The following is a 25,864-nucleotide window of genomic DNA, read 5'->3' as shown; positions in this document are numbered from 1 at the left end:
CCCAGGTATGGCTGTTGTGGGAATATAGGAAATGAACCAATAGGCAGAAGTGCACACTCTCTCTCTCTCTCTCTCTGTCTCTCTCTGTGATTGTGTGTGTGTGTGTGTGTGTGTGTGATTCTGTCTCTGGTGCTATGTCTTTCAAATAAATAAAAAATAAATAAACATTTAAAAAAAACAAGATGTATCAAAAGGCCAAAACACAATTTGAAGAGACAGCAAACATCAGAATTAGACTCCTATAGCAGAAGTGATGGAATTATCAACTGGGAATTTAAAGCAACTGTGATGAATATATGAGATTTAATGGATAAAGTGGATACTACACAATAACAGATGGACAATTTAAACAGATGAACAAATCTAAGAAAAAATCAAACGAATTTTAATATCATAGATAAAACATACTGTAACAGAAATAAAGAATATCTTTGATGGACTTATTTATAGAATAGATATAACTGATTAAAGAATCCCTGAGCTTCTGGATGTCTCAAAAGACACCTCCAAAGTGGAAATGAAAACAGGAAAAAAAAAAGCAATGACAAAAATAGGACAAACTACTCAAGAACTGTTGGAAAACTATAAAGGGTGGAACTATGTGAAATAGGGATAACAGAAGGATGAAGAAGGAAAGAAGGAAAAAAGGAAAGAAGGCAGGAAGGAAATAAATATCCCAAACAATAATGAGCATGAATTAACATCAGACACAAAACACAGATCCAGGAAGATCAGAGAACCCCAAACGGGGGGACAACTACACCAAGGTGTATCATTTCAAGTTACAGAAAATATTCATTGGAACATTAGCCACAATAGTGTTAAGGCAAAAACATATCAAATGTCCATTGACAGGTGAATAAATAAACAACATGTAGTATACATATACAGTTGAATATTACTTAGCCATGAAAAGGAAAGAAGTACACGCATATCCTATGACATGGGAATGAATCCTGAAAACCTGCTAGGGGCCAGCACTGTGGCAAAGCAGGTAAAGCCGCCACCTGCAGTGCTGGCATCCCATATGGGCACCAGTTCTAGCCCCAGCTGCTCCTTTTTTGAACCAGCTCTCTGCTATGGCCTGGGAAAGCAGTAGAAGATGGCCCAAGTCTTTGGGCCCCTGCACCCAGGTGGGAGACCTGGAAGAAACTCCTGGCTCCTGGCTTTAGATCGGCTCAGCTCCGGCCATTGCAGCAAATTGGGGAGTTAACCAGTGGATGGAAGACCTCTCTCTCTCTTTCTGCCTCTGCTCTCTCTATGTAACTCTGACTTTCAAATAAATAAATCTTCAAAAAAAAAGTAAATCTGCTAAATGAAGAAAGTAAGTCACAAAAGGCCACAGATTTATGATCCCATTTATATGATATGTTTAGAGCAGTCAAAACAGAGAAACACAAAGCAGATTAGTGGTTGCCAGAAATCGGATGAAGTTGGGAATCGGAGAAAGTGCTTAACAATATGATTTTTCTGAATAATTTCTGCAACTAGATAGTGGAGTTGGTTATACAACATTGTGAATGTACTTAATGTAACTGAGTGGTACATTTTATAATATTTAAAATGCTAAAGTTTATGTTGTATGAATTTTAGAAATTATAAATCAATTTAGAAATCATACTGAATTTTTTGTGAATGTAACATACTTTAGACATTTGGAAAATACAGGAGAATATAAAACTATAGTAAAAACTTACATAATTCATATCATCAAAATAATCACTACTGATAAATTTTATTTTTCTTCACATATGTACTTTCTTCAATAATTTGTATTCTGGATAAAATCATTTTGGAGTATATAATTTTTCACTGGGTATAATTTCACAGGAATTTTCAACTATGGTTTTTTTTTTTTTTTGACAGGCAGAGTAGACAGTGAGAGAGAGAGAGACAGAGAGAAAGGTCTTCCTTTTTTTTCTGTTGGGTCACCCCCCAAGTGGCCACTACAGCTGGCACGTTGCAGACAACGCGCTGCGCCGATCCGAAGCCAGGAGCCAGGTGCTTCCTCCTGGTCTCCCATGCGGGTGCAGGGCCCAAGCACTTGGGCCATCCTCCACTGCACTCCCGGGCCACAGCAGAGAGCTAGACTGGAAGAGGAGCAACCAGGACAGAATCTGGTGCCCCAACCGGGACAAGAACCTGGGGTGCCGGTGCCACAAGTGGAGGATTAGCCTAGTGAGCTGGGGCGGCAGCCTCAATTATGTTATTAACACTTCTAAATTTTTTAAAGCAAACTGCTAAGTACTATAAATAAATAAATTGTTGAAGCAAGGCATAGCAGAGTCTTTCACAGGATGAGGGGTCAAGACAGAGTGTTTTAAAATAAGAGAAATAATAGCATGCTTTATGCCACTGGAAAGATAACTGGTTACAATGAAATAAATACAATGAAATCTTGTTTTGTAAATATATATATCTATATGTACACATATATCAATATTGATAAAAATTGGGACAAATATATATATCAATATGATGTTAGAAGTTGGGATATATGGTACTTAAAATTTTCTTCACATAATTACTAGTTTTTCTAGGATAGGAAAAATAAAGTCATGCCCAGAAATTTCAATAGAAAACATTTTCAGTAGAAAAGAAGCTGAATCATTCTGAGAACAAAGAACACTCCTAAAGCAACATGAAAATTCAATTCAGGTTATGTAACAGGAAAACTTCCTTACTGCTCTCTGTTTTCTCCAACTAATATCAAATCCAAATTTCATATATCCCCCAAAATGTTCATTAGAATTTAAGATATTAATATACCCTAAGCTTCTTTCCAAAACATATTTTTAACAATCCTTGTGGTTTCCGCTGGCGCCACGGCTCACTTGGCTAATCCTCCGCCTGCAGCACCAGCACCTTGGGTTCTAGTCCCGGTTGGGGCGCCGGATTCTGTCCCAGTTGCTCCTCTTCCAGTCCAGCTCTCTGCTGTGGCCTGGGAGTGCAGTGGATGATGGCCCAAGTGCTTGGGCCCTGCAACCCGCATGGGAGACCAGGAGGAAGCACCTGGCTCCTGGCTTCGGATGGGCATAGTTCCTGCTGCAGAGGCCATTTGGGGGGTGAACCAAGGGAAGGAAGACCTTTCTCTCTCTCTCTCTCTCTCTCTCTCTCTCACTGTCTAAATTAAAAAAAAAAAAAGAATATGAGAGAGCCACCCTAGAGCCTCTGGGTGGTCTGAGTTTTTGGGTAGGGAAAATGCAGTGTCAGGCTTAAAGAGGGCACACAAATAGGGGAGGGAGTTGGTTCACAGGTACAAAGACACTTTCGTAGTAATCCTTTTCTATGGGAAAAGTCTTGTTTCCCTCATGTTCCGGCTGTCTCCTGTGCATATTTAGCTGGGGGAGAGTATCGTGGTAACCAGACGCGTACACAGCCATGGTTCGGTATTAATGGGCTTATCTCCGTTCATCTCTGCCTTCTCTATATCTTAAACCCACTTTACCTTTGATCACTTTAATGCAAAGAATATTCTGGGATATAAGGACGAACGATTCAGGGGACAGAACAGAATTCCAAGATGTTGGATACTGATCAGCGCATCAGGCCACAGAAGCTTTTTAGATTAGCCACAACTCTGCCCATATCGTGTAGAGAACTAAGTGTTTGAACAGGTGGTGTGGAAAGGCTTCTCTCAGAGAGAATACATCAGATTTTATCCTTTCTAGCCCCTTTCCAGACCATCCTACCTCGGCCCCTCCCGTATCCCCAGACTGTACACTTCTCTGGTTCTTAAGAGTTAGGAAAGGTGAACTTGTCAGTACTGGAACGCTTTGGTATTCGTCCGCTTTGTCAGGCCGGAGCTGATTTCCAGAGGAAACCCGCATTCATTTCCGCTCAGTGGAGAAAAAAAAAAAAAAAGCTTTGCTGGGGGCAGCTCCCGAAGGAGAAAAACTAATACTGAGTCACTGATATTCTGCCGTGTCCCTGCTTCCGGCGCTGTTGCCGCTGTATACAGATTCCGCTGCTGCGCATTTAGAGGGGGCGGGACGCAGTCCTCTGACGTAGAGCGATTGGCGCTGGGCAAAGTTTGGTATCACTCCGCTTCCGCAAGCCGGATCCCCTTAAACACCCTTTAGCTCCTCCCGCTGCTGATTTCGGGAAGGGGGACGTGGCAGTAACCGGACTGCGGAGGAAAAGGTAGCTGTTAGTAATTGCGTGCGGGTTCCCGAGGAGTCCCTGGGAAAGAACAAGGAATACCAAAAAGTGACAGGGCAGCAATTTGCCAGTCCCGGCCCTTTAGCTGATAAAACAAGTATCTCCTCCTAAGTCTCAGGTGCAGATCCAACCCAAACAGTCGCCGCCATTGCTCGGGTCCTGGTATTCATCGAAACGTCTGTCTGTCCTGTGTGGCACGGCACCCTTGAGGCAAGGAAACAAGACTACGGCTCCTGATCCAAACAGAGCAGGTTAGTGAGAAGGCGGCCATCGCTTGGGAGTATGGACGTGGGTATTGGAATGAACGCAGGATATGTAACTAGGTGATGGGAGGCGGGCAGTGAGGGAGAGAGACTGGAATAAGATAAAATGATCTGCCTCTTGCTAGCTTGATTTCCAGACCATGTTTGGGAAGGGAAAGGGGTGTAATAGCGGCTTCTAGCTCTGAGGAAGAGTGTAAAAAGAGGTTGTAGATGTTTTGGTAACCAAGACCTTGGATTTTGAAAAGTGTGTCACGTCCTGATTAGTGGTCTGACCATTAATAGCTATGTTTCTTCCACTGTCTTTTCGTTGGGTCTTTGCGTGTGTATAGTGCATTTATATGTGTCGATGTGTTTGTAAGTTTGCTGTACTCCACGTTTCTGTAAAGATCTGTAGGGCACAGAAGACCCCAAGGGGAAGGGAGAAGGAAAAGCAAATTGGCCTGCTTTCAGTGGAGTAAGAATGTTTGAAGGTGGTTACAGCAAGAGCAGATATGGGTGTAGGGGAACCTCCAGGAATCTTCTCTGCAAGGTTTACAAACATGTCCTGCCTTATTGGTATTACGTGGCAGAAAACGATAGGTCTTTAAGGGAGAGGAAGGAAACATAGGAACTTAGAGAAATTTGGAAATGCTTTTAATTGTTTTCCCAGTTTACATGATTTGTCTGGGAGCTTCATCTCTATTAACACCACTACTGTCTTGCAGGGATGTTAGAGTTGCTTCTGCCTGAGAATTGTCAGACTTTAGGAATGGAGGAGAGAAGATTGGAGATTTGGGCGGTGGGAAAGAAAGGAGGTAGAAAATGTTTGACAAATACCTGCATCCAGAAAACATGGTGCCCCAAGTGCTGGTCTCTACCAGGGACTCATTCTCCATTGTCTCCTGCATCTCCATTTATCTGTCTCTGTGTTTGTGACTCTGTGTAGCTAGATCTGTCCCCAGATTTATGGGTCTGTCATTTGTTGTGAAGATTTGTAAATGGTAACCAATCCTGAAGCTGGAAAATAACAAACAAGAGAAAATTGCCCTGTATTAGTTAAGGTTGCTGTGAGGGTACAAGGGTATGTGTGACTGAGACTAGAGAATTTTTTAAAGATTTAGTTATGTATTTGAAAGAATTACACAGAGAGAGGAGAGGCAGAGAGAGAGAGGTCTTCCATCCGAAGGTTCACTCCCCAAATGGCTGCAATGGCCAGAACTGCGCCGATCCAAAGCCAGGAGCCAGGAGCTTCTTCCAGGTCTCCCACATGGGTGCAGGGACCCAAGGACTTGGGCCATCCTCCACTGCTTTCCCAGGCCATAGCAGAGTGTTGGATCAAAAGAGGAGCAGCCAGGACTTGAACTGGCACCCATATAGGATTCCGGCACTTCAGGCCAGGGCGTTAACCCACTGTGCCACAGCACCAGCCCTGAGACTAGAGAATTTGAACTCTTCTATTTTGTAAGCTTACCAATAGCCCCTGTCTGCCTTCCCCTCTGCTGACTTAGTTGGACTCATGATAAACTTTGGTGGTTAAAGATCTGCTTTCCCCGCTGTCCACTTGCTTGCCCTGCTAATTCTAAACCAGGGAAATGCTAGGATAATCCCTGAAGAGGAAGATGATGGGCAGTTGTGGGGGGAAGTAGAGCAGCCTGAAACAGGGCAAGGGAAGAGGGGACGAGAGAAGGGAAAAACGAGATGGATTATATCTGGAAATGCAAGAATAGGAACCAGGCACCAAGGCCACTTTACCAGGAGATCAATTTCTATATCCTCCTGTTTGTTTATTTGCCTTTAGGTCTGCCTGTAGGTCTGCTGTAGGGCTTGTCACCACTGGAAACGAGGAAAGGAGGAGAAAATTACTCCAGATCAGTGCAGGTTGGTATAAGTGTGGGGAATTCTTGGGTAGATGTAAAGAATGGGATAATGGAGATCTGCTTGGCTCCAACAAGGTCCAAGAGCCAGTCTAGGGACTCCTGAGCCTCTCTTACTCACATCCAGCTTTCTTACCGTTCGTGTTCCTGTTTAGTGCCTAGAATGGAGACTGGTAGCATTTGAAGGTATTGAGAGTGGGTGAAATGAAGGAGAGAGTTTGCTGATTATGTATTTATGTACCTCTCCTGCGTAGCACTGAATTTCCTTACCTTTCCTGTGTCTGTACAGATCAGTGTGAGGAAAAAAATGGAAGAGACTCAAAGCCCCATTTCCTTCCTTCACTCTTAGGTCCAACTTCAGTGACAGATCTGGTGGCCTTGGAGTGGCTGAAGACCACCACCCTCCACAGGGCTGCGCCCAAGCACAGCCATCTTTCCCTACCTTGAGTGAGATTCCTCTGCATGCTGTCTGTATCATTGGTAGAGCCTTAGTTGGAGAGGGGGCTGAATGACTACTGGACTTCTAATGAAAACATCAACCTGGGACAGACCTTCAGTCAAGGCTAAGACAGGGGTGGGTGGTACATAACTTGGCCTTATCTTTAACTTGAACCATGATTGGCTCTGGGGATAGGACAAGGGCTAGAGGAGAGACTGAGGCTGGCCTGAAAGCTAGAGTCAGTGGCTCTGCCAGTACTAAAGTGAAAGCTGAGACCCAAGTGAAGGCAGTGGCTGAGGCAGCACCAAAAACAGAATCAGTAATCCAGGCCAAGACCGGAAATGGGTCAGTAGTCAGGACACAGACAGTGACCTACACTGAGCCTGTGGCTGTGGCCATGACGAGAGAAGTGAGCAAGATGGAGGATATGATCAAGACTGGAGTCATGACTAAGACTAAGGAAAAACCCCTTGCAGAACATGGTAGAGTGCCCCAAAGCAAGTCAAAGACCATGCCTGCGTTTAAGGTCAGTGCTATAACCAAGTCTGAAATCAAGGTTGTTGATGGCAGTGATAAACTTATCAGATCCTGTGCCAAGGCTGATGATAAGGCCAATATTGGGTCCAGGCCAGAGTCAAGTGTTGAGGCCAGCATCAAGTCCAGAGCTGAGGAAAAAGGCGATATCGGGATCAAGTCAGGTAATGAGGATGAAGAAAATGCCTGCTCCTGGTTCTGGGCCGGAGAAGAGCCTAGTGTAGGGTCCTGGTTCTGGCCTGAAGAAGAAACCCCTCCTCAAGTTTACAAGCCCCCACCTAAGATTGAAGAGACTCCTGAGCCCATACATCAACCACCGCTTACTATAAAACAAAAAGCAACAGCATGGTCAAGGGGCAGATATATTGTCCTAGTCCCAGTTGAGGGAGGGGAGAGATCCTCACCTCCAGAAGGGAACTGGACCCTGGTGGACACCCTGATTGAAACTCCTCTGGGGGTTCGGCCTCTCACCAAGATCCCACCTTATAATGGACCTTACTTCCAGACTTTAGCTGAGATCAAAAAACAGATCAGGCAAAGGGAGAAATATGGGCCAAATCCAAAGGCCTGTCGCTGCAAATCACGTACCTTTAGTTTAGAACCAAAAGAGTTTGATAAACTTGTTGCCCTCCTTAAGTTAACTGAAGATCCTTTCATTCATGAAATAGCTACAATGATAATGGGCATCAGTCCTGCTTATCCATTTACCCAGGATATAATTCATGATGTAGGTATTACTGTTATGATTGAAAAGTTGATCAATAATCCCAATGTTAAAGAACACCCTAGAGCCTTAAATACAGTGGATTACAGTTCTGAGTCCTCTGAAGAAACAAAAATTGGAGAGTTATACATACATCAACTTTGTAAGGACATAATTTTTTATCCCTTGAACTCCAATGTACAACTGGCTGGACTAAAATTATTAGCTCAACTGAGTATGAAATTTGAGGACCACCATGTAATTGCCAATTACATTCGAGATTTACTCAGCTTACTAAACAAGGGAAGTGTTAAAATCAAGTTTTATGTTTTAAAAGTATTTATGTGCTTGTCTAAAAATCAAGCCAATACAAGAGAGCTGATCAGTGGGGAAGTACTATCATCATTGGTTGCACTCTTTAACAAGAATGAGTCGAAGGCCAATATTCTTAATGTCATTGAAATTTTTGAGAATATAAATTTCCAGTTCAAAAAAAGGGTAAAACTATTTACCAAGGAAAAGTTCACTAAATCTGAACTTATTTCCATATTCCAGGAAGCAAAATGGTTTGGTCAGAAACTCCAAGACTTAGCAGAGCACAGTGATCTTGAGGTGAGAGATAAAGTTATACGATTAATACTCAAACTCTGAATAGCTGTATGTTCTCTCAAAGCTTTGACATTTTTATGATGTTGTTACAGTATGAAACCAATGCACATAATTATAAATTCAGTAATTAGGTTCTTTGTGTTGACTGAAGGAGGCCAGTTTACCTTGAGAACTTGTACATTTGTTGATTGTTATTGTATATAATAAAATGGGATATTTTTAGTATTTCTGCAACATGACCTGATAATGAACCTATTCATCATGAATAAGCTATACATCTGTTCCTTATATTGATATAAATATGTTCCTTTTGAGATTTCATTTATATATTGTTAATAAAGTTGCATGCCAAAACTGGTGAAAACATTGTCCTAGTTCTTCAGTTGAAATCTAGTGAGAAGGAAAAAGCACAAACAATATAAACATGGTGAAGACCACTGTCTGTGTCTGTTTTTCTGTAGGGGTGGGGCACGAACTAAATGAGGTCACGGTGTCAGATGTTTTAGTTTCAATATGTTCAAGGAGCAGAATTACCTTCTACACAATAAGACAGGTGGTACTGGCTGTAGATTCTGGATGATAGGGCTTCATTCTGTTAGGTCTTCAAGTGAGAAATGGAGCTTTATCTTGACAGCTCTGGGGAAGTGGGTAAGGACAGATTGAGGAGGAAGGGAGCACAGTTGCTTTCATTCCTGTGGGAGTTCCAAAACTTTCATATGGAATGTCTCATCAGCATGCCTGGAAGCTTTTTAACCTTGAAGAGGACCCCTGGTCCACAAGTCCCATTCAGCAAAGCCATGAACAACTGCAGAGAATGTGTTCTGAAGGGATCTGGCCCCACTGTGCCTTCAACAGCTCTCTCACCATCCAGGGATACCAGATTCAGTGCTTCATCTGAGTTTCCCTCCACCTGCAGTCTTAGGCCTTGGAAGAGGGTCTTTCTAGTGATAGTCTTATCTGTCCTGCCTTGGTGACTGTCGACTCTGATCCTTGTTTTTGTTTTCTGGCCAGTGTTTTGGACTTGGTGATTTGTACCTGTCCTTGGTGGTAGCTCCTTGTTTGTGCTGATCTTTTTTGGTTGGAGCTCAGCTCTATGTATAATACAGCTACAGGATACTAAAATTTCTTTTAGGAGTGTATAGTTAGGAAGAAATTAATTTCCCTAATCTCACTGTGCACAATTCATAGAGCTGAAGCTATGTTATCTATGCAATGTCAGTTTCTCCTGTTTATGTTTAACAAAAGCTAGATTCTGGACAGGGTTGTTAGCATAGAATGACAGAATATAGATTGTGATACAGAGCCACCTCTGCTTTCTCTACCCCCAAATCTCCTTTATTGTTTGTATCCTCTAATTTATTGTCCAGAATTGGGAAATAGAGGTATTAGGATCAGTGCACAAATGCTGGTCTTTCTGTTGACCTTTGTCTCTTTTAACTTTTTAATGTACTGGGGAAAGGCCTAAACTGAAAAATATCCACATGGTGTAATGCACCACTAGTTTTCACTGCTATCCATATTTTAATTTATGTTAAGGTCAGGGTGAACCTATTTTTAATACATTCAGAAATTAAAATGAAGGACAATCTACTACACGGGGCATTAAGGGGAAAAAAGCAGGGTAAGACTTTGGCAGTGTGAAGCTTCAATTTAGATTATTTTTGAAGTTCTTGATAACTTGTTTTTTAATCCACAGAACTTCCTTAGCCTGTAGTACCAGATGTGGGTACTGTTCTCAGTGTTGGAGATCTTCACAACACAATTGCACCAGACCCTTTGGAAATAGTCTGTGTTTCCAATGCCTTCTGGAGCACACACTTAAGCAGTTGATGGCTATGGAATTTTCCAACGTCAATTAAAGAGAAGGGTGAGTGTGGGGTGTATATTTGTGTCAAAGCAAGATGTTGATGGTCTCTCCTTGGGTGGGAATTATGGGAGAGAGAATCATCCCTCAAATTGTTCCTGAGCATCATCTATTAATGTATGTTTAGGCTGTTTTCATCTTTTGGCTGTTAAAAATAATGTTGCAATGAACACTGGAGTACAAGTATCTATCCAAGGCACTGGTTTAAATTATTTTGAACATATACCTAGGAAGTGGAATTGCTGGACCATGTTATATGTTGATATCAAGCTTTTATCCACTGTGGCTGGACCATTTTACATTCCCATCAACAATATATAGTGGTTTCAATGTATCCACATTGTTTCAAACTCTCCTTTTCCATTACTATTTAATAGCCATTCTGTAGGTGCTCGTTGTGGTTTTCATTTGCATTTCCCTAATGATAAATGATGCTGAACATCTTTTCACATGTTCTTTGGTCATTTGCATATCTTCTTTGGAATAGTATATATTTAAGTGCTTTGCCCATTTTTAAATTTTATTTTCAGCTTGAAAGGCAGAGAGAGATAAAGATCAGATTTTCCATCCACTGGATCACTCTCTAAATGCCTGCAACAGGCAGCCAGGGCTGGGCCAGGCCAGAGAGAGAACTCTCTCTGGGTTTCCCATGTAGGTGGCAGGGACCCAGACAGCTGAAGCATCATCTGCTGCCTCCCAAGATTCATTAGCTGGAAGCTGGATTGTAAGTGGAGTAGCCAGGATTCACACTGGCATTCTGAATGCAGGTGTCCCAAGTGGAATCTTGACCTACTTTGCCACAAACCCTGTCTCAGATTATTGGTTTATTTTTGTTGTTGCTGCTGCGTTGTACAAGTTCTTTATATACTCTGGATACAAGCCCTTTATATGATTTTCAGACATTTTCTCCTGTGCTGTAGGTTGGTTGTTCACCTTTGATGAAGTTTTTGGTACACAAAAGTTTTCAATTACAGTGAATTCCAATTTATCTATTTTTTCCTTTGGCTGCTGATATTTTGGTGACATTGCCAAACCCAAGGTCAAAAATATTTACTCCTGTGTTTTAAGAGTTTTATAATTTTTACTTATGCTTAGGTTTGTTGGAACATTTTGAGCTCATTCTTGTACATGGTGTAAATAAAGGGTTTGGTTTCATTCTTTTACATAAGAAAATCCAATTGAGTGGACTTGGCATCATTAAGAAAATCAGCAGCACTGACACTTTGGTTTTATTTCTGGTCTCAACTTTGTTCTATGTATCTGTAAGTTTGTTCTTATGCCAGTACTGCAGGGCATTCATTACTGTAGCTTTGTAGTAAGTTTTGAAATCAGGAAGTATTAATACTCCACATTTGCTCCTGTTTTCCTGATTCTGAATCTCTTTCTATTCTGTATGATGTTTTTTAAAGATTTATTTATTTATTTGAAAGGCAGAGTTATAGAGAGGCAGAGGCAGAGAAAGCGAGAGAGGTCTTCCATCTGCTGGTTCACTCCCCAAATGGCCGAAATGGCCAGAGCTGTCCTGATCTGAAGCCAGAAGTCAGGAGCTTCTTCTGGGTCTCCCGTGTGGGTGCAGGGGCCCAACCACTTGGGCCATCATCCACTGCTTTCCCAAGAGCATTAGCAGGGAGCTGGATCAGAAGTGGAGCAGCTGGGATTTGAACCGTAAGCCATATGGGATGCTGGTGCTGCAGGTGGAGCCTCAAACTTCTATGCCATAGCATAGGCCCCAAGGCCCAGTTTCTAATTGGATGGAATAGTGTGTCAAATTCTGGGATTTATTTTTAGGAAGCCTACTTGCCTAAAGGTCTGAGTCATATTCTATATCCAATTTGTCAGTAGCAAACATGGTATGTTTATTTCTCATCTGGTTTAGTACTTTTCAAAAATTGATTAATTATTTGAAAGGAAGAAAGACACAGAGGGAGAGAGGCAGAGGTCTTCTATCTACTGGTTCACTCCCCAGATACCCAGATACAGTTTGGGCTAGGCCAAAGCAAGAAGCCAGGAACTCAATCCAGGTTTCCCACATGAGCACAAAAGACCCAAGTACTGGAGCCATCACTGCTACCTCCCAGATTATGCATTATCAGAAAGCTAAAATCATCAGAGGAGCTGGAACTTGAGCCAAGACACTGCAATATGGTATGTGGTCATCCCAAATGCCATCTTTTATTTATTTTTTTTAATTTTATTTTTTAAAGATTTATTTATTTACTTGAAAGTCAGAGTTACGCAGAGAGAGAAGAGGCAGAGAGAGAGAGAGAGAGGTCTTCCATCCGATGGTTCATTCCCCAAATGGCCAGAGAGAGAGAGAGAGAGAGAGAGGTCTTCCATCCGCTGGTTCATTCCCCAAATGGCCACAACGGCCGGAGCTGTGCCGATCCGAAGCCAGAAGCCAGGAGCCTCTTCCAGGTCTCCCATGCAGGTGCATGTTGGGCTATCTCCTCCTGCTTTCCCAGGCCATAATAGAGAGCTAGATTGGAAGTGGAGCAGCCGGGACTTGAACCAGTGCCCATATGGGATGCCAGCACTGCAGGCAGTGGCTTTACCCATTATGCCACAGCACCGGACCCCCAAGTTCCGTCTTAATCACTGCCAAGCACTCAACTCTGGTTTTCTCCTTCTATTCATTTTGTTCAGAATTTGGGTGAGCGAAGAAATTGATATTGATTTGGCCTCTGGAATTCTGACTTATGTAATGTCTTAATACGTTCTGGTTTCAAATGATTGAACATTACAAGCAAAGACCTTTTCAACTACAAACCCTAACCCAATTGCTGCTTTAGACTTAACAAATAAATATTGTCAGCTTATGCATTTTCTAGGCATTACTTACATGGCACAATATCCAAGTGTTCTGAGGATTTCTGAAAATGTTGAATATTATCATAGTGTTGGCCGGCGCTGTGGCTCAATAGGCTAATCCTCCGCCTGCAGCGCCGGCACACCAGGTTCTAGTCCCGGTCGGGGCGCCGGTTTCTGTACCGGTTGCTCCTCTTCCAGGCCAGCTCTCTGCTGTGGCCTGGGAGTGCAGTGGAGGATGGCCCAGGTCCTTGGGCCCTGCACCCACATGGGAGACCAGGAGAAGCACCTGGCTCCTGGCTTCGGATCAGCGTGATACACTGGCCGCAGCGTGCCAGCCGCAACGGCCTTTGGGGGGTGAACCAACAGAAAAGGAAGACCTTTCTCTCTCTCTCTCTCTCTCACTGTCTACTCTGCCTGTCAAAAAAAAAAGGAATATTATCATAGTGTATATATTATTCTACAGCTTTATTAAAATACATATTTATTTGAAGGGAAAAGTGACACACACAGAGACGGGGTGGGGGAAGAAAGAGAGAGGAGACAGAGAGAGAGAGAGAGAGAGAGAGAGAGAGAGAGATCATTCATTCTCTGGTTCACTTGTCAAATGGCTACAATGGCTGAGCCTGGTTTGTCCCAAGGTGGTGGCAGTGGCCCAGGATTTGCAGATTCACTCCCCAAATGGATGCAATGGCCGGGGCTGGGCCTCTCCAAAGCCAGGAGCCAGGAACTCCTCTGGGTCTCCCACATGAGTGGCAGGGGCCCAAGTACTCAGGCCATCTTCCATTGCTTTCCCAGGAGCATTAGTAGGAAGCTGGATTAGAAGTGGAGCATCCAGGACTCAAACTGGTGCTCATGTGGGATGCTAGTGTCACAAGCGGCAGCTTAACCATCTGTGCCACAACAGTGGCCCCTCCTTCAGCACCTCTGAGAGCAAAACTATCAGGCTTATTTGATTTGACCTTAAAAATAACCATAAATGATCCATCAAGAAAGTGCTAAAACAATTCACAGAACAGGAAAAAATATTGGCAAATGCATAGATGCATACATATATGATACAGATATAGTATTCAGAATGAAAGGAAGGAAGAAGGAAGGGGAAGAGAGAGAGAGGAAGGAAAGACACATCATTACCTTCTTATAATTGTAAAATAAGGAGCTGGCTCTGTGGCTTAGCTGGAAAAGCCATTGCCTTCAGCGCAAGCATCCCATATGGGTGCCAGTTCAAGTCCCAGGTGCTCCACTTCTGATCCAGCTCCCTGCTAATGTTGCTAGGAAAGCAGTAGAAATGACTCAAGTCCTTGGGCCCCTGTATCACAGCACCATTTTTTGAAAAGACTATCATTCCCCCATTAAATGGCCTTGATACTGTTGCGAAAATCGTCTGAACACATATTCAAGGATTTATTTCTGGGCTTTTGTTTTTTAATGATGTGTTTGTTTGAAAGGCAGAGATAGAAGGAGAGAGATAGGTCTTCTTTCTGCTGGTTCACTCTCTAAATGGCCACCACAGCTGGGGCTGGCAGGCTGAAGCCAGGAGCCAGGAACTTCTAGTCTCCCATATGGGGACCAAGGATTTAGGCCATCTTCCACTGCTTTCCCAGGTGCATTAGCAGGGAGCTGGCTAGTAAGTGGAAGAGCCAGGACTGAAACTGGTGCCCATATGGAATGCCAGCACTGCAGGTGGAGGCTTAACCTTCTATGCCACAGTGCCGACCCCTATTTCTGGGCTCTTTTATTTCATGGGCTTAATACTTGTATGCCTGTCTTTATGCCCGGTGTCATACTGTTTAGTTTATTATAGTCACATAGGAAGCTTTGGAATCAGGAAATATGAATTCTCCAGTTTTATTCTTCTTTTCCCAGATTGGTGTATTTGGAATCAGCTGGTATTCCACATGAATTTTAGAAAGGATAAGCTTTTCTGTTTCTGGGAAGAACATCATTGGGGTTATGAAGAATTCAATAAGTCAATAGCAAGAAAGCAAGCAACCTGATTTTTTTAAAAAGCAGATTTTCTCATTTATGTATTTGACAGGCAGAGTGACATAGAGATCTTTGATCTGCTTGTTCACTCTGCAAATGACTGCAGTAGCCAGGGCTGGGTCAGGCAAAAGCCAGGGGCCAAGGACTCCAACCCGGTCTCCTACATGGGTTACAGAGGACCAAGTACTTGACGCACATAAGCAGGGAACTGAATTGGAAGCCGACCAACGGGGACAGGAATTGGTGCTCCAATGTGCAATGCCAGCATTGAAAGCAAACAGTTTATTATGGAGCCTCTTTTCATAGCTCTGCAGACAAAATTCCAGCTGAGGTTTGTACTTGAAATAACATTGTATAGGCTTCCATTGACTGGGATGAGAAATACAATTTTAAATGCATTCTATTATTAACCCAAGAAAGGAATTAAGACATTTTTTGACATTATTTAGTCATGAGTATTAGGACGAGAGTTACTGAATTCTGTACTTAGGATAACAATCTAGCTTTAAAAATGTCATAGGTACATTAGACATCAATGTTTAGTTCATTTGTTTTTGTTAATTATATCACATCCACTTTTCAATGTGTAGTACACAACTTTTACATCTATACAAATTTTAATTTGTTGAAAAAAAAAAAGCAAACAGTTTAACCCACTGTGCCACAGCACAACTCTGGCCCCCCAAATAACCTGATTTTTAAAATTGGGAAAAGGAGGAGCAGGTTTTTGGCACATCATTTAAGATATTGCTTATGATTTGTGCATCCAAATTGGAGTGCCTGTATTCAAGTCCTGGCTCTGTTTCCAATTCGAGCTTTCTATTAATGTGTACCCTGGGAGTCCACAAATGATGGCTCAAGTACTTAGGTCCATGTCACCAACAGGGGAGACCCAAACTAAGTTCCAGATTTCTCTACCTGTGACTTGGCTCTGCCTCAGCTGTTGTGGGCATTTGGGGAGTGCATCAGTGGGTGAGAGATTTTCTCCTCTCCTCTCCTCTCCTCTCTCCTCTCCTCTCCCCTCCCCTCCCCTCCCCTCTCCTCTCCCCTCTCCCCTCTCCTCCCCTCCCCTCCTCTCCCCTCTCCTCCCCTCCCTTCCTCTCCCCTCCCCTCCTCTGCTCTCCTCCCCTCTCCTCTCCCCTCCCCTCCCCTCCTCTCCCCTCCCCTCCTCTGCGCTCCTCTCCCCTCCCCTCCTCTCCTCTCCTCCTCTCCCCTCCCCTCCTCTGCTCTCCTCCCCTCTCCTCTCCTCTCCCCTCCCCTCTCCTCCCCTCCCCTCCTCTCCTCTCCCCTCCCCTCCCTTCTTCTCTCCCCTCCCCTCCCCTCCCCTCCCTTATCCTCCCCTCCCCTCCCTTATCCTCTCCTCCCCTCCCCTCTCCCCTCCCCTCTCCTCTCCTCTCCTCTCCTCTGCTGAGGCTGTGGGTGGAAGGAAGTAGGAGAGCTACTGATCAAACTTTACAGAATTTCAGTTAGATAGGAGAAGTAATTTCAAGAGATCAGTTGTAAATCATTGTGACTATAGTTAATAACAGTATATCATATACTTGAAAATGCTTATACTGTGAATTTTAAGTGTTCTTACCACAAAAATGATAAGTATCTGAAGTAATCCATATGTTAATTAGCTTACCTTAACAATTTACAAAGTCTATGTATTTTTAAACATAGACACGTGGTACTTGATAAACATCTATATTTTTTTTTTACCATTTATGGGATGCTGGCATTGCAGGTGGCAGCTTAACCTGCTGTGCCACAAGACTAGTCCCTCTCCTTTTCTGTTTTTTAGAATAATTTCAGAAGAATTAGTGCTAATTCTTCTTCTTCTTCTTTTTTTTTTTTTTTGACAGGCAGAGTGGACAGTGAGAGAGAGAGAGAGAAAGGTCTTCCTTTGCCGTTGGTTCACCCTCCAATGGCCACCGTGGCCGGCGCGCTGCGGCCAGCGCACTGCGCTGATCCGAAGGCAGGAGCCAGGTGCTTATCCTGGTCTCCCGTGGGGTGCAGGGTCCAAGCACTTGGGCCATCCTCCACTGCACTCCTTGGCGACAGCAGAGAGCTGGCCTGGAAGAGGGGCAACCGGACAGAATCCGGCGCCCCGACCGGGACTGGAATGCGGTGTGCCGGCGCCACATGGCGGAGGATTAGCCTAGTGAGCCGCGGCGCCGGCGCTAATTCTTTTTTAAATGTTTCTAAGAATTCAGCAGTGAAACCGTCTGGTCCTGGGCTTTTCTCTGATGGGAGACTTTTTTTTTATTACTGATTCATTTAGCTACTCATTATTGATCTGTTTAGGTAATTCCATTTCTTCATGATTCAGTCTTAATAAGGTGTATGTGTCTAAGAATTTGTCCATTTCTTCTAGTTTATATCAAATTTATTGTCATAATTACTCATAGAAAGCTGTAACAGTTCTTTGTATTTCTGTGGTGTCAGTTATAATGTCTCCCTTTGCATGTCTGATTTTATGTATTTGTCTCTTTTTTTCTTAGTCTGGCCAAGGATTTGTTAATTATCTTCAAAGAACTGCGTTATTATTTTAAAAATAATTTTCACTCTCTAGTGGACTTATTTGTGCTCTTAGTTTTATTTTGTCTATTTCTACTAATTTTGAGTTGCATTTGTTATTATTTTTCTGGTTTCTTGGATTGCAACAAAAAGTTGATTATTTGAGGTAGTTTGGACTTTTTAACCTAGAAATTGATTTATATGACCTTCCCTCTTAGTATTGCTTTTGCTCTGTCCTATAGGTTTTGGTATGTTGTGTTTCCATTTTCATTTACTTCAAAAAATTCATTTTCTCTTAAGCTTCTATTTTAATCCATTTGCTCTTCAAGAGTGTGGTTTAGCTTACATGTAGTTTCTGAAGTTTTTATTCATTTCTAGTTTTGTTGCATTGTGATCAGAAAAGAATACTTTATGTGGTTTCTAATTTTGAAAATTTGTTGAGAATCGGTATGTAACCTGCCCCATAATCTCACCTGGTGTATGATCTATGAGCTATTAAGAAGAATGTATGTTCTACAACTGTTAGATGAAAGGGTCCCTAAATGTCTGTTAGTTCCAGTCAATCTAGGGTGCAATTTAACTCTACTGTTTCTTTTTTGATTTTTCTGTTCATTTCTGTAAGGAGTTTTTTTTAAAGATTCATATATTTATTTGAAAGTCAGAGTTACACAGAGAGAGAAGGGGGCGGGGAGAGGGAGAGAGGGAGGGAGAGTTCACTCCCCAGATGACTGCAAAGGCCAGAGCTGAGCTGATCTGAAGCCAGGAGCCAGGAGCTTCTTCCTGATCTCCCATGTGGGTGCAGGGGCCCAAGCACTTGGGCCATCCACCACTGCTTTCCCAGGCCACAGCAGAGAGCTGGATCTGAAGTGGAGCAGCCGGGACTCGAACCTCAAACCAGCACTCATATGGGATGCTGGTACTGCAGGCAGCGGCTTTACCCGCTGCACCACAGCGCTGGCCCGAAAGGAGGTGTTTAAACTCCCTGACTATGTTGGATTAAAGTCAATATCTCCATTTATGTCTATTAATATTTGCTGTGGATAAAATATATGATTTTTAACTCATATAAGTGTGGCTACTGCTTCTTCATTTTGATTTTTGTTTTTATTTGTTTATTTATTCCATCCTTTTACTTTCTTTTTTTTTTAAAGATTTATTTATTTATTTGAAAGTTACACAGAGAAGGAGAGGCGGGGCGGGGGTGGGGGAGTTCTTCCATCTGCTGGCTCACTCCCCAGTTGCCCACAATGACCGGAGCTGCGCTGATCCGAAGCTAGGAGCCAGGAGCTTCTTCCTGGTCTCCCATGTGGGTGCAGGGGCCCAAGGACTTGGTCCATCTTCTACTGCTTTCCCAGGCCATAGCAGAGAGCTGGATCAGAAGTAGAACAGCTAGGACTCAAACTGATTCCCATATGGGATGCCGGCACTACAGGCAGCAGCTTTAGCTGCTATGCCACTGTGCCAGCCCCTGTATGTCTTTTTTTTTTTTAAGATTTATTTTATTTATTTGAAAGACAGAGTTACAGAGAGAGAGAGAGAGAGAGAGAGAGAGAGAGAGAGAAAGAGAGGTCTTCCATCTGCTGGTTCACTCCCCAAATGGCTGCAAAGGTGGAGCTGAACCAATCCGAAGCCAGGAGCCAGCAGCTTCCTCCAGGTCTTCCAAGTCTCCCGTGTGGGTTCAAGGTTCCAAGGACATGGGCCAGCCTCTACTGCTTTCCCAGGCCCATTAGCAAGGAGCTAGATCAGAAGTGGAGCAGCCAGATTCCAACTGGGGCGAATGTGGGAGGCGGGTGCTACATACAGCCCAGGCTTTAAAACCACTGTGCCACAGTGCTGCCCCCTCTGTGTCTTTTAATTGGAGATACATTCCACTGACATTTAAGATAATTATTGATAGATAAGATCTTACTCCTGCCATTTTGATGCTTATTTTCAAATGTTATTGTAGTTCTTTTGTTTCTTCTTCCTCTCAAAATTTTCCTGTGGTTTAGTTGTTTTCTGTTGATACTTATTTATTTTTTTGAAGCCTCTTATATGGATTTTTTTTCTTTGTAGTTACCATGAGGCTTACCAAAAACTACTTTGGTCATAACATGCTATTTTGAAATTATACCAACTTAATATTGATTAATAAAGTTTGGAAAGGGAACAAAAAGCAAAAGGGATAAGAATTCCAAAAAACATTCTAAACTTGCACTCCATTCTTCCCCATATTTTAAAATTTTGATGTCCTTTTTTACATCTTTTTGTATTCCTAGTCTTTTAGCATCATTGTTATTATCTTAATTGTTTTGTTTTTTTCTTCAAGCTGAGGATATAAATGGTTGAAGTACTTTTTGACAGTAGGAGTGCATTCTGAATTTGTTTGTATGGTGGATACTCTGAACAGCGAGCTTCTTGCCTTCTGATGTTTTTACTTACTTGTTAGTATCTCCTTCTTTCAGATTAAAGAACTACCTGTAACATTTCTTGCAAGACAGGTCTGGTGGTAATGAATTTTCCCAGCTCTTGTTTATCTTGGTATGTCTTTATCTTTTCCTCATATCTGAAGGATAACTTTGCTGGCTACAATCTGTTTGAATGGCATTTCCTGCCCCCTCCATACCTTGAAAGTATTATCCCAGTCCATCCTGTTATGGGAGTATTCAGCTGAGAAGTATGCAGTCAAGCAAGCTGTGACCTCTTTATCTGTTATTTTTTTCTCATTTGCTGCTTCGAGGATGTTCTCTTCATCTTTAAGCTTGGAAATCTTGATTAAAATAGGTTGTAAGTAGACTTGGTTGTGTTGAATCTGACTGGTGATCTTTGATTTTCCTGTACATGGATAGTTGTATCTTTCTCTAGGTTTAGGAAGTTTTCTGTTACTATCTCATCAACATGCTTTGGCATTCTCAAATCCCTCTTCAATAACTAGGATATTTGCTTTTTTATACTGTCCTGAAACTTTCTATAAACTTTCTTCATTCCTCTTACTCTTTTTATTTTTTTTCCCTCCAGATGTGTGCGTTCAAGTAGCCCTTTGAACTGCATGACTCTTTCTTTTTGATCTGTTCTGCTATTGTTGCCTGTTGTTACGGTTTTAATTTTAGTGTACCATTTGAGTAATTTCTGTTTGACTTATTTTAATTACTTCTATGTCTCTGTCACATCTGTTAGAGTATTAAATATTTCTTGAAGTTCATTGAGTTTCCTTTCTTTAAATGATTTTATTCATTTATTTGACATGCAGAGTTACAGAGAGAGGGCAGACAGAAAGAAAGATCTTCCATCTGTTGGTTCACTCCCCAACTGGCTGCAATGGCCGGGGGCTGTGTCAGGCAGGAGCCAGGAGCCAGGAGCTTCTTCTGGGTCTCCCACGTGGGTACAGGGGCCCAAACACTTGGGCCATCTTCCGATGCTTTCCCAGGTGTGTTAGCAGAGAGCTGGATTAGGAGTGGAGTAGCCGGAACTGGAATTGGCACTCATGTGGGATGTCGGGTGTCACAGGTGGCAGCTTAACCTGCTACACCACAACACTGGCCCCTGAGTTTCCTTTACACAGCTATTTTTAAAATATTTATTCAAATGTTTGAAACTTTCAGTTTTTAGATGGTTGTGGTTGTTTCCTAGCACTTTATTTTCTTCATTAGGTAAGTTCATGATTCCCTGGAAGTTCTTGACACTTGCTGGTGTACAACATTGCACATTTAGGGATTAGTTACAGTAATTTGGGTTTGTTTGTGGCTGTCCTTCCAGAAATTTGAAGCACTATGTTTATTTTACTGACTTTCTGTATACTTCTACTATGTCAGCACTAGATGGCACCCAAGTCATGGTTTGCCTCAGGTCTATTTGTGTTTTCAGTGCTTTCACTCCCGAAATACTACATAAACTCAGGATTTGTCCCAAATCCACAGTTGATATGTTATTCAGAAGGTACTGGGGAAATGCATAAAAAATGTTTTCCATCCCTACAAACATCTTTCTGGTGTTGAGGTAGGCCCAGACACCTAGTCTTGTGCCTACCAATGCCATAATGCTAGATCACAACCAAGGCCTACAGCCAACCAAGACCAGAGCAGCCTGGAGCATGACTGAAGCCCTCTGTGCTATGATATCTGGCTGCTGCTGAAGTGGCCTAACTCCCTGGTACCACACCTGCCCTCTACTGGTGATGCTGGTTCAGAATAAGACTAATCAACTGAGGTCATGGAACTCCACTTGGCTCAAAGCAGGTCCAGAGGCCCCATCTTCACACATCAGCCTTGGATAGACACCATCAAGATTTTATTGTATTCTACCAGCCAGGCATTGAGTCTCAAGACAGACCTATGATTCCCTGATATCCGCCCAAGGTTGGTGGAGGGGTGATAGAGGTGGACTCTCATTTGCCCAGACACTAGATAAGTTACCCCTAGGTCTCACAGTCATCAGACCCTCTTTAATTTTGGGGGTATACACCAGGCCCACATGAACACACGAGGATGGCAGTGTTACACTCTGAATATAATATGTCCCACCAGGGTGCAAGTCTCCACCTGAGGCCGGGGCAACTCTAGAGATTCTATCTATAGATACTGGCTTAGGATGGGGGCCATTAGGATCTGCCAAATGCTAGACTTTTCCAGTCCAGTCCTGAGTCCCAAGATACAGTCCTATGGATCCTTCCTTTCTGCCCAAGGATAGAAAAGGAGTGATAAAGCCCTCTGGCTACCCAGACTGGAGCAAGACTAGGTCATACCAGGGTCATAGTCACTAGGCCCTACAAAGTCTTAGCTTGTTTGTCAGGCTCACTTGAAGCTGATGGTAGAACACGTATAAATGAGTGCATCCCACCAGAAGGCAGTTCTCTGCCTTATGCTGATGCAAGTCTAGATGCTCTGCCTGCAATCACTGGCCTGAGGGTGAAAGTCTTTGGGCTTTGTGATGACCTGGTGTCACGGCAGCAGGGTACCTCTTAGCTTCAAGCAAGGTCCTAAGTGCTCCTTCTTTTTCACTATTCTTCAGCAGCAAGAGTCTTGCTTGGCTTTTTGCTGTATGTTGGAGAAGGAGTGGCAGAGGTCATTCCCTGGCTGCCTATCTATGTAGTGTTCAAATACTCAGTTTGCAGATGTGGTCCTGGTGGCAGGGGCTGTAGTGCCTGTCCTACTCTCAATTTTACTATCATGGGTCTGGCATTGGGACTCAAATCTAGAACTGGACTTAATTCCTTCGCCCTCCACCAGCTCAGGTAGAAGACATCTCCAAATTGCAGAGACAGGAGAGGGACAATGTAGGCAATTCTCTCCTCGCTGCTTTCTTCAGAGCATGTTTTCTCAGTATTTTACTAAAAAAGGCACTCACTGTGGTCTCTTGTCTGGCTATAATGGCTCTTGCAAAAGTGACTTGGTGAATATCTGTGGAAATTGGTGTCTCTGGGAAGATTATTTCTGGAGCATCTCTACTCTCCCTCATCTTAATTAAATTAGCAGCATGATCATTAAATTTAGGGAGGAGTATACAGGTGTCTCTGAAGCCATTCAAATTAAAAAAAGAAAACACTGGGTGAGCAACTGTAATTTTAAACACTAAAAATATTATCTCCAACAAAATAGTTCATCTAAACATTTTAAAAAATATTTATTTATTTATTTGAAAGACATACAGAAAGTGAAGCAGAGAGAGAGAGAGAGAGAGAGAGAGAGAGAGAGAATCTTCTACCCTTCTACCCGCTGGCTCACTTCCCAGATGGTTGGAGCAACCAGGGGTGTGCCATGCTGAGGCAAGGGCCATGAACTCCATCTGGATCACTTACATGGGTGGCAGGGCCCCAAGTACTTGACCTATCATCCACTGCCTTCTGAGGCACATTAGCAGTAAACTGTATCAAAAACAAAGCAGCTGGGATTGGAGCCAGCACTCTGATATGGGATGTCATCATTGCAGGTAGTAGTTTTAACCCACTGTGCCACAACACTGGTGCTTGTTAGCCTGCTTGGTCAATGATAGATACTTATAAGATTCCCAGATTGTATTCTTTTTTATTTTTTTCTAACTCATGTTTTTATTTGTTTGAGAGGGAGGGAGACAGAGCTCTCATCCACTGACTCACTCTACCAAATGCTCTCAAGGGTCAGGGCCACAGCTGAGAGCCAGGAACTCAATCCAGGTATCCCACATGAGTGGAGGAACCCAATTACTTGAGCTATCATTGCTGCCTCCCATGGTACACATTAGCAGGAAGCTGGAGTCGGGAACTAGGTATGAAACCAGGTAACTCCAGTGTGGAATTTGGGCATCTTAACCATTAGGCAAAATGCCCATCGCCCTTCTTTCCAGATTAAACTATAGTGTAAGTTAGTATGATTTATAAAACAAATGAAAAGATATTCCCATCTTCCAGAGGCCTTTATATATTACCAAATGGAACAGTCTATTATGTGCCAGGTACTGCTCCTAAATTCTAGGAATATAGCATAGAATAAAAACATCCTCATGGAGCTTACATTTAGGAATAGAAGGAAACCTAATAAATTTAAAAATATTAATATGTAATATTAAGTAGTGATAAATTATGACAGTAAAATAAAGCAGGGAATGAGGGTAGAGAGTTTTGGAGGGGCCGGTGTTATGGCGCTGTTGGTTAAGCCGCTGCCTATAATGCTGGAAATCCCTGTTGAGCACCAGTTCAAGTCCCAGCTGCTACACTTCCCATCCAGCTCACTGCTAATGTGCCTGGGAAAGCAACAGAAGATGGCCCAAGTCCTTGGGCCCCTGCACCCATGTGGGAGACCCTGATGGAGTTCCTGGCTTCTGGCTTCTATCTGTCCCATCCCTGGCCATTGAGGCCATTTAGGGAATAAACCAGCATATGGAAGATCCCTCTGTCTCTACTTCTTGCTCTGTAACCATACTTTTCAAATAAGTCTATTTTTAATAAAGAGTAAAGGTTTAGGGAGAAGCAATAATATTTTAGATGTCATAGAGAAGTTCTCCTTGGACAAATATATGAATGAAATAGGGGAGCTAACCATGAAACTCTCTGCCAGAGAAGCATTCTAGGTTTTGGGAACAATGAGTGCAGAGGTCCTTGAGTAGGAATGTGCTTGGCTTGTTCACAGCAAGAAGCCCATTGTGGCATAAATGGAGGAAACAATGGAGGTGGTATAGATGGAGCCCCTTGTGGTATAAATGGAGGAAGGAGAAAGTGAGCAGAGATAGTTTTTTAGAGTGGTAGCTAGGGACCAGATCACGTGAAAATAGGCCATGAAAAAGTTTGATTATATTTGAAAGTCTTAATGAAAATTCAGTAGAGAGTTCTGACAAGGGGGTCAGTGTTATCAGACTTATGCTTTTAAGGAGTGATTCTGGCTGTGTAGAGAATGGACTCTTGGAAAACAGGAGTACAAACAGGCTGAATAATGGCAACTACAGTGGTCCAGGTAGCTAATGATAGTGATTTGGAATAAGGTGTTAGCTGTGGAAATAGTAGTAGTGTATGGCTTTAGTTTATATTTTGGAGGTAGAGCCAATGGATATGTGGATAGATTGAATATGTAAGAGATAGAGGAATCAATGATTACCATGATTCAGGGCCACTCAGTGAATAAAGATGTCATTTATTGAAATGGGTAAAGACTGAGAAGAACAATTTTTGTAGGGAAGATCAGAAGTTTGGGTCAGGATATCTTGCATTTGAAATGTCTTTTAGACATTAATATGGAGATTGAAGATTGGTTAGATATATGAGTCTGGGATTTTTGAGAGAGATTAGACTAGGGCAAATTTGGGATTCATCAAGGTTTAAATGGTATTGAAAGTTAAGAGATTGAATAAGATTACTAAGAGATAAGGATGTGATTCATAAGGGAAGAAGTCCAGATATTGAGCCCTGGGATATTTCAGTGTTGAAATTCAGGTGGTGAGAATGAATCAACAAAAATAAAAACAAATTTTTACAAATATTTGTTTGTTTTGAAATTCAGAGCTACTGAGAGATAGGGAGAGACACAGAGAGATCCTCAATCTGCTGGTTCACTCCCCAGATGGTTGCAATGGCCAGGAGTGGACCAGGCTGAAGCCATGAGTCAGGAACTTCATCCTGGTATCCCACATGCATGGCAGAGGCCAAAACACTTGAGTCATCCTCTGCTGCTTTTCCCAGGCCACTAGTAGGGAACTGGA

General features: G+C 42.7%; 3 protein-coding genes across 16 annotated transcripts in view; all 3 read left to right on the top strand.

The window, feature by feature from the left end:
* Positions 1 to 6,845: 6,845 nt before the first annotated feature.
* ARMCX5 (armadillo repeat containing X-linked 5) lies at positions 6,846 to 8,999 on the top strand. Its single transcript, XM_017349649.3, has one exon. The coding sequence runs from the start codon at positions 6,892 to 6,894 to the stop codon at positions 8,602 to 8,604; it is 1,713 nt and encodes a 570-aa protein (XP_017205138.1). The 5' UTR covers positions 6,846 to 6,891; the 3' UTR covers positions 8,605 to 8,999.
* Positions 9,000 to 10,289: 1,290 nt separating this feature from the next.
* GPRASP3 (G protein-coupled receptor associated sorting protein family member 3) overlaps positions 10,290 to 25,864 on the top strand; it is a 107,144-nt gene continuing 91,569 nt past the window's right edge. For all 14 annotated transcript variants that reach the window (XM_070066455.1, XM_070066451.1, XM_070066454.1 and 11 more), the window contains exon 1: positions 10,290 to 10,429. The gene's annotated coding sequence lies outside the window, so the exon portion shown is untranslated. The remainder of the gene's footprint in view (positions 10,430 to 25,864) is intronic.
* GPRASP2 (G protein-coupled receptor associated sorting protein 2) overlaps positions 10,291 to 25,864 on the top strand; it is an 87,421-nt gene continuing 71,847 nt past the window's right edge. The window contains exon 1 of the mRNA XM_017349647.3: positions 10,291 to 10,429. The gene's annotated coding sequence lies outside the window, so the exon portion shown is untranslated. The remainder of the gene's footprint in view (positions 10,430 to 25,864) is intronic.

The sequence above is a fragment of the Oryctolagus cuniculus genome, chromosome X, assembly GCF_964237555.1.
Source record: "Oryctolagus cuniculus chromosome X, mOryCun1.1, whole genome shotgun sequence".
Classification (NCBI taxonomy): domain Eukaryota; kingdom Metazoa; phylum Chordata; class Mammalia; order Lagomorpha; family Leporidae; genus Oryctolagus; species Oryctolagus cuniculus.
This window is presented reverse-complemented; position numbering and strand designations above follow the sequence as displayed.

Bases quoted from the DNA above. Each gene is read 5' to 3' on its own strand.
- ARMCX5 (XM_017349649.3), top strand. From the start codon at position 6,892: ATGATTGGCTCTGGGGATAGGACAAGGGCTAGAGGAGAGACTGAGGCT.